At 32.4% G+C, this 8,595-nt stretch overlaps 1 protein-coding gene across 1 annotated transcript; it reads left to right on the top strand.

Annotated features, from left to right (window-relative positions):
• Nucleotides 1-1,019: 1,019 nt before the first annotated feature.
• On the top strand, nt 1,020-5,336 carry LOC105794059 (hypothetical protein). Its single transcript, XM_012623049.2, has 3 exons — nt 1,020-1,794; nt 2,916-4,381; nt 4,945-5,336. The coding sequence occupies exons 1-3, from the start codon at nt 1,209-1,211 to the stop codon at nt 5,002-5,004; spliced, it is 2,112 nt and encodes a 703-aa protein (XP_012478503.1). The 5' UTR covers nt 1,020-1,208; the 3' UTR covers nt 5,005-5,336.
• Nucleotides 5,337-8,595: the final 3,259 nt, after the last annotated feature.

Below are 8,595 nucleotides of genomic sequence, written 5' to 3'. Positions count from 1 at the left end.
ATATGGATTATGATGTAGAATTTCATTTTCATCTAACCTTTTCTTAATATAAGTTAATTATGTTTATGCGAATATAATTCTCAAGTTATATTTTGATTTTAGTAAATTCATATAAGAACATTTTATTATTAAGAATTTTATGAAATTATATATCATTATTAAATTATATTTAATATTAATTATTTTAAATTGTATAAATTCATATAAGAAAATTTATTATCAAGAATTTTATGAAATTATATATTATTATTAAATTATATGTAATAATAATTATTTTAAATTATACAAATTCATATAAGATAATTTATTAGTTATAATTATTTTAAATTTTATTAAATCATATATTTTAATTAAAATATATTTAATATTAATTATTTCAAATTATCTTTTATAGTATTATATATTATGATTTGAGTAAATTCATATAAGAATATTAATTATTAAGAATTTTATTAAATTATATATTTTAATTATAATATATTTAATAATAATTATGTTAATTTATATTTTATAGTATCATATATTATGATTTGAGTAAATTCATATAAGAATATTGATTATTAAGAATTTTATTAAATTATATATTTTAATTATAATATATTTAATAATAATTATGTTTAAATATGATTAAATTATTTATTATTGATATTAATAATCTTATTAAAATTTAAATAATAATAACAATAATTATTTACCAAAACAAATTTATGCTAAGGGTATTCTAGTCATTTTAGTTTTTTCCATTATGCTATTACACCTCTATTCCATTCAACCAAACACAAGAATACTATTACGTCTCTATTCCATAACATTCAACCAAACAATTAATTTGCTATTACACATCTATTTCATTACGCTTCTATTCTAATACAGCGAACCAAACATGCTATAAAATTCAAATTTATTTTGGCCCTTTTAATTGTCGCTGTGATCTGCTAAGGTCTTCAAACGGCGTCGTCTGGCATCCATCTCGGAAATGTAACCGAAGCTTTGAAAGCCTTGAACGGTCTAAAATATCAATCATATCAAATCAAATCAAAAAAGAAAAAGAAAAAAGGACCCTACCCGATTCTTCCTCAAGCCTTCATCGACGATTTGAGTCAACCAAACCTCTTTGGTAAGCTTTATCAGTCCCCCAACCACTGAGTCAACAGAACCAACTCGGGGTGAGTTAGCCAGATTGAAACTCTCTTTTTTTTTTTCCTCCAATGGCATGCAATGTGATCAATTCATGGACATTCACTGCTCTAGTTGGTGCTTTTCTGGATCTCTCCATAGCTTATTTATTGCTTTGTGGATCAACTCTTGCTTATTTAGCTTCGAAATTTCTGGGTTTATTTGGAAAGTCCTTGCCTTGTCCTTGTAATGGATCGTTCGGCCACCCACATAAGAATAATTGTTTTCAATCCATGTTAGTTAATAACCCACATCTTAAAATCTCTTCTGTTCAAACTTCTGTTAAGAAAAAGATTCCTTTTGATTCAATCTGGAACAACTTTTATAACGAAGATAAAGATGACTGGCATTCAAATTTTGACAACTGGCGAAATGGGGATGTTGCAATGGGAGGGGAAGCAATGTTTAGTTCATCATGTAATTCAAAGAAGAACACCATTAGAGCAAATATAGGAAGGTTTGAGAATCAGAGGCCAAGAATTGGACTTAGGCGGCGTAAAAGAGTTGCTAATGGCTATGGCGGAAAGTTTTTGAGTTTTCCGAATGATCCTTTGGCTTCCATTAATACTACCCCAACTGGTTTGAATCCTTCCATTACAACCCCAGATGATTCTGAAGGTGATGTTCTTTTCTATAATCATCGGTTTTAGCTCTTATGATATTTACTGTAATTGATCGTGGTAGCATTTATTAGTTTTGCAACAAGGATAAACATGATGAAAACATGCTCACTACCGCAATTTAATTCTATGCTATATTTTTTTATAATTATTTTGTTTTTGATTAAGTTGGAATTACATTCAAAGATAGCATGGATGGTATGAGTATGTCAATAATGGGGTGAGGAAAATTAATTACCTTACTAAATAACTGGGGAACCATTGAAGAATTCAGTCATTATTATTTCTTTTATATCGTATTCATGATAACTGATTTACTACCATGTTACTCGAACTTGGGGTCATTTTTTTCTCTAATTTCTTTTATATATTTAGGAGGTCGGCCATCCATAGCTATGCCTAACCTATAAGTGTCCGGTACAGGTAGTTCGGAGCAACATGGACTAACAAAGTTTCTAGAATTAACTTCATACGTAGTTATACCTTTATCGCATTGTCCATGTGTGTGTAAATGGCAAAACTATTTGTGTATGCAGTAAATTTTAAGTTGCAGTTGTATATAACGTAGCTGTGCATAGCCATGATTATCAAATAAACTATCAGAATTCCGACCTGGTAATTAGACTCTCAAAAGTCCTTGAAATATAAATGTAATCCTCAATATGTTATCTTCTTCCTTTTTCACTCCATTGAAACTTCAGCACAGAAAGGATTTGGGAGTTGAACCACAGAAGAATTGTACAATTAATGGATCTTCCAGTTCCCTCTTTCGAACCTAAATCTTTTATTTGACCAGAAAGAGAAGAGAAGATTGTAAGCAATAGGCCATACCCTCGTCCAGTTCCACTCCTATCTCTAAAAGGTGTATCTTATTTAAACTTTTCCAATCCTGTATTGAATAGATATTGAATGACTTGTTCTTCTAGGAGAATGAATGAAGATGGAATATGTTTTAAATGCTATTGAGTCCTACTTTGCAGTCTAAGTACATGGTACATTTTTCTTTTGGGAGAAGTTTTCCGAATTCTCAACTGTGCTTTGAACATTGACTGGTATGTACATGATAATTTTTTGTGCTTGCTAATACCACATCTAACATGCATGGTTCTGTAATTTTAGATGGCCGGGAAACGTCAAAAGAGATTCAATTGCCAAAGCAAGGTTTGCAGGACTTTGAAATAGATGATGACTCTTTTACAGAGAATAAAATTGAGAAGGAACCAGCAGTGGCTGAGATCAAGTGCTTGACGCCAGATTGGAACTTTGATGGCAGTGACAAAAATGCAATAGTAGAACAAGCTCTAGGCGAAGAGAATGACGCTCGTGCTGCTCTGTACCTTGAGCTTGAGAAAGAGAGAATCGCTGCTGCAACTGCTGCAGATGAGGCTATGGCAATGATATTGCGCCTGCAAGAGGAGAAGGCAACAATCGAGATGGAAGCGAGGCAGTACCAGAGGATGATTGAGGAAAAATTTGCATATGATGCTGAAGAAATGAACATTCTCAAAGAGATCTTATTAAGGAGAGAAAGAGAAAAGCATTTCTTGGAGAAAGAAGTTGAAGCTTTCAAGCAAATGTTTTGCGAAAAAGAGGTATCAGATATGGATATGTATGATATGGCAGCCATATATGACCAAAAGACTTTGAATATGGAGCAACTGGTAATGTCAAAGAAGATCGCTGAATCTGTTGGGGAGAAGGAAAAGACAGTGCATAACATTGATGTTTCAGAGTATGCGATGGGATCCATCGGATCACTTGATCATGCTGTTGATTTTGGGAATGAATTACCAGTTTCAGAACTTAATGAAGATACTGCTTCTTTAAATTATAGTATCGAAAAAAATCACTCAAATCCATGTAGAAATGATTATGAAATTAGTCAAAAATTTGAGGCGAGGGGAATGACATGGGAGAACGAGAATCCCGGTCATCAAAGAAGTTATGTTCAGTCCAATCTGTCAACTACTCATTCGAGATCTGATCTGCTTGAGAGAGCCATTAACACTGTAGCAGAAGAGGAACAAAACAGAGAAACCAGTCCACATCAATGTTTGACACCAAAGGCAACTGAGGCTAAAATAATTTTCCCATATAATAATGAAAAAATGGAGAAGCATGGAGAAGATTTGCATCAAATAGATTCTGGAATCAATTATCATATTCTTGATGTTCATGTCATTAATGATGAATCTGACTTGTGTCGGACATGCAATAACCAAACCATTGGTGGGTTAGAAACTGAGCCTTACAGGAGAAGCAGCAGTTTAGATCGACCTGGCAGATTACCACCATGTGGTCCTTCACGAGTCAAATCTCTACCTCCCATTTCGCGCAGAAATTCCATGTCTGCTTTCGATTATGAGAGGTTGAAAATCGATTATGAAGTTGATTGGCTTAGAGAAAGGCTAAAGATTGTACAGAAAGGAAGAGAGAAGCTCAACTTCCCGTCAGGGCGGAAGAAAGGGGAACACTTTCAGTTACAAATATTGGAAAACCCTGCTAGTCAACTTCGAGAGATTCAACAATTGACAGAACCCAGGAAGGCTTTGCGACGGGCATCTTTGCCCCACCCATTCTCGAAGGTATCATTTCACTCTCGGCTTGAGTAAATCTATATCTGTATCTAACACTCACCTAAGTCCGAATAATATAGTTTATTCGACTGCATAAGTTACTCTTCTATGTGGATGTATATAATTATTCAACTGCTTAAGTTCCTTTTCTTATAGTATTTTCTTTTACATGATCAGATTTATATCAGTATCTAGCAGACACTTCAGTCTGAGTAAAATAATTTGTTCGACTGCATTAGTTCCTTTTTATATTGTACTTTCTTTAACACAATCAAATTACATCCCTATCCAGCACACAATCAAGCCCGAGTAACATGAGTTATTTGACTTCATAATTTCCTTTTCTCTTTGGATGCATAAGTTTAGTCAACTGTGTAAGTTCCGTTTGTTTATTGTACATTCCTTTACATATGATCAAATCTATATCTGTATCCAACATGAACATAATTCCTAGTAACATAGTTTATTTGACTGCATAAGTTCGGTTTCTATTCGGATGCTAGCTCATAAACCTAAAAAATTAACCCGAGCCTTGAACAACTTGGTTGATTTCTGGAACTATATGATTTCAGGTTATGTCAAAGAAGAAAAATCAGAGGGGTGTTCTTGGAGGCGTGTTGAGAAGTGTTTAAATCAGATGAGCAACTTAATCTGATACCTTTTGAAGGTAACGTTCCTTCAATTGTGGCAGTAAGCTGTCTTAAAAAATTTTACCTGTTACAGATTTGGACTCAAATGTTACTCAGACCGGGTGTAGGTGCTAGAGAGGATAATAAGTCTGACATGGTTATGTTCAATCTTTTCTAAAATTTTTCATGTATTTGGACCACGTCCCTTAAAAAAATATAGAAGTGTTAGAGCAACGTAGAAGGAATATATTAGTTTCTGACTATTGTTTTAAGTATCCAATTTTGATTACTTGGTATGTAAATTCTAATAACATAAAGTTTCTTTTCTACTAAAACTTTCCTTAAAATCTGTTGATTTAACTTTCCATAAAATCTGTTGATTTCAGTTCTAAACTTTATCTTCTTTTTTTTTTTCTCTTTTACTGAATTGCAATCTGCTGCATCTTTTGTTTGAATAGTTTACAATTGAAATTTGGACGGAACTCGTAAAACAAGCATTAATTTTCTCGGTTTGCCTCGCTCCAACTCTACATCTTTCGACTCGAATTTTGATATTGCTCTTTAAGAATTATCCAAATACAAGAAAAGGTTTTAAAATTTTGGTGAAATTATAAGAATAGTCATTTAACTATATATTTGGTTCTATTTTGGTCACTCAATTATTAATATTGTTCGATTTAATTATATAACTTTTTAACTCAATTATTAATATTGTTCGATTTAATTATATAACTTTTTAAAATTAAATATTTTAATAAGTGACGTTCTTTTGATCTATTATGAAAAGGCATTGGGAATTGGATGTAAGGCAACATTCAGGCTTTATGAGTATCGATTACTGGGAGCTGGTCATTGCTCCCGAATGATGTCTTTCGGTTTGTGGGTTTATCTATCTGGCTTGCTTTCTTTTTGCTATAGCTTTTGTTTCTCAAAAGAAAAGGCTCAACTTAGATAATTAGACAGCCTTCAAATTAGCTCAATAAATAAAAATAAATTACTAATTTTTTAAGCTTGACTTTTTATGGTTTTGTTAGCCAGAATGTGTTGCATTGGATCAGTATTTTTTAACAGAATAACAATGGTGTAATTGAAATATAATCTAAATCAGTTAAATTTAGATACATTTATTAGAGAAATTAAATATTTAATTTCATTAACACCATTTTCACCAAATTTTGTGTCCATAGTGTTCATTGGGGATGCTAATGGAATAATTTTGCATAATAATTGTTGAGGGGTCAACTCTTTAGGATAAATTTTCAAAGTGTTGTCTCTCGGGTAATCAATTAGGACATCAAAAATCGTAATTATTTCATGGAGTGGGTGTGCCTCAGTGGGTGGAGAGAGTATGTACCTGAAAGACGTGTAGATAATTAATCAGCGAAGTCACGCCTGATGTAGATCGAACCACCAAGTAAGGCATAACTAGCCTTTTCAAGGAGACATGGTACCACATGGCTAGTCGCCTTGTTATTGTTGAGAGGAGTTGACTCCTCCAAGAGAAGTCTCCAAAGCGTCATCCGTAAGGCAGTCGACTAGGCCCTCAACAATCAAAAGTATTGTCTCAGGACCTAGGTTTTGTCTCCCGGCTCCGCAGAGATCCTCGAGGGTTCACGAAGTGGGAGCGTCTTGATTAGTGGAGAGAGTAGAAAAAGCTAGTATGCATTGGTTGATGATTCGATCCACATTGCACGTAACTTCACCAATTAATTATCCACGCGTCCCTCAGGTACGTACTCTCTCCACCAACCTAGGTGCTCTCACCTCTTGAACCCTTGAGGCTCTCCGCAGTGTCAGGATACAAAACCCGAGTCTCAGGACGATACTTTCGATTGTTGAAAGCCTAGTCTACTGTATGACGAATGACACTTTAGAGACTTCTCCTGAAGGAGACGATCCCCTCAACGATAATAAAAATAAAACTTACAACACTTTTAACCAATTTAGAAACTAAAGAATGTTGCAGAATCATATCTAGGTTCGCCACAAACAAATGATAGAAGCAGATTCATCACAATTATTAGACGTGGGGATGAATCGGATTCACCACTATTAAACAACACTTATCACATAAAATTATAAATCATTCATAAAAACTTTTGCCGCTACGTACAATTGTTGTTTACCAAAACTTAAAACAGTTTATGGAAGTGCTTGATTACAGTGATCACTACGAGTTGACACTACTGAAAATTGTACAAAAAAAAACTAAGAGCACCAAGAATTTGTTTACACAGTTCGATTTCCCTACGTCTTCGATGTAATAGCCCGTTTTTAGTGGTGTCAAAAACGGTAATTTTGGAACCCCATTTCTGTAGTCTAAGCCCGTAAATATTAATATTTAATATTTATGAGGCCAGTATAAAAGTTTATTAAAGTTTGGTTCAACAATTTTGTCAAATTGCTAGTTAATTAAGGTACAATGACTAAATTGTAAAAGTTCACCACGATAGATTTTTAAATAACTAAAGGACCAATTGAGCAATTAGACCATTTTTAAATGGTCAAATGATGGTAGATGGTATTAAGAATCCTCTGGACTTGTTAATCATCATTAAGTTTTAACTAAATAAAATTTAATTAAATAAATGTTGATTAATTAAGCTAATATAAATATAAAAGGAAAACAAAAAAGTTAACATCTTTATTTTCTTTCTTCTTCACCGAATGTTCATCAAAGAAAACTTAAAGAAAGCCATTTTAAGGTTTGAACACTTTCTGTCCCTCAAATTGGTAAGATTTCAAGTCATTTTCTTGTAATTTTTATATTTTTGAGGTCATGGGAGCTTGATTTAGCTAGCTCATGTACCAATTTGTAAAATTGTTAAAGTTTCTAAAAGTTTTCATTGATGATTTTTTGAAGAAATTGATGTTAAATTGATAGCTTTTAATTTTAGTTTTTGAACATAAGGACTAAAGTGTATAAATTGTGAAATTGATGTGAAATTGATGTAATAATAGATAATAGAGGGTCCTAGAAGGATGTGACTGATATTGATTTTGAAACTAAAGCTCAAATTTGAAAAATATTGTTATTTCAATTTTCGAGATTAAATTGAATAAAATGTAAAATTTTAGGGCATGTAAAAAATAAAATTAAATTGGTTTCATCAATATTATGAGATTCTATAAAAACATTTGGTATTGATAAATTGAATTGAATAATTGAATAGATTGAGAATTGAACCAAACCAAAGATAATTAAGGAAAAGTCAAAATTGTGGAATAGTCTTTAAAGATACAATTGTTTATTGTTTTACCACTAAGTTCATATGATATGATTATATTTAAATTGCTATGTATTTGAATTATGAATATGTTTATGTTGGTTGTAATTCGAATTGTTCGCGATTTGGTACAAAAGGTAAGATATGGACTAAATTATAAATAAATGGTTATATGTGTTAAAGATGCCAAAGTGAACTTAGTAAATGATAGGATACGGTTGGCATGCCAATAGGGTTATATGTGCGCTTGTACATGAGATGTGATTATACGAGATAATTGATTGTACGGAGATCATTACAGATTATATTGGGATCTAACATTTGTTGCGGACCATCAAATATTGTATGTCTCTATGGAGACCCTAGT

This window comes from Gossypium raimondii, chromosome 3 (assembly GCF_025698545.1).
Source record: "Gossypium raimondii isolate GPD5lz chromosome 3, ASM2569854v1, whole genome shotgun sequence".
NCBI lineage: Eukaryota > Viridiplantae > Streptophyta > Magnoliopsida > Malvales > Malvaceae > Gossypium > Gossypium raimondii.
This window is presented reverse-complemented; position numbering and strand designations above follow the sequence as displayed.

Excerpts from the sequence above, each read along its gene's own strand:
- LOC105794059 (XM_012623049.2), top strand. The coding sequence starts at position 1,209 with ATGGCATGCAATGTGATCAATTCATGGACATTCACTGCTCTAGTTGGT. Across the intron at positions 1,795-2,915 it reads AACCCCAGATGATTCTGAAG|ATGGCCGGGAAACGTCAAAA; the intron begins GTGATGTTCTTT and ends CTGTAATTTTAG. Across the intron at positions 4,382-4,944 it reads TGCCCCACCCATTCTCGAAG|GTTATGTCAAAGAAGAAAAA; the intron begins GTATCATTTCAC and ends ATATGATTTCAG.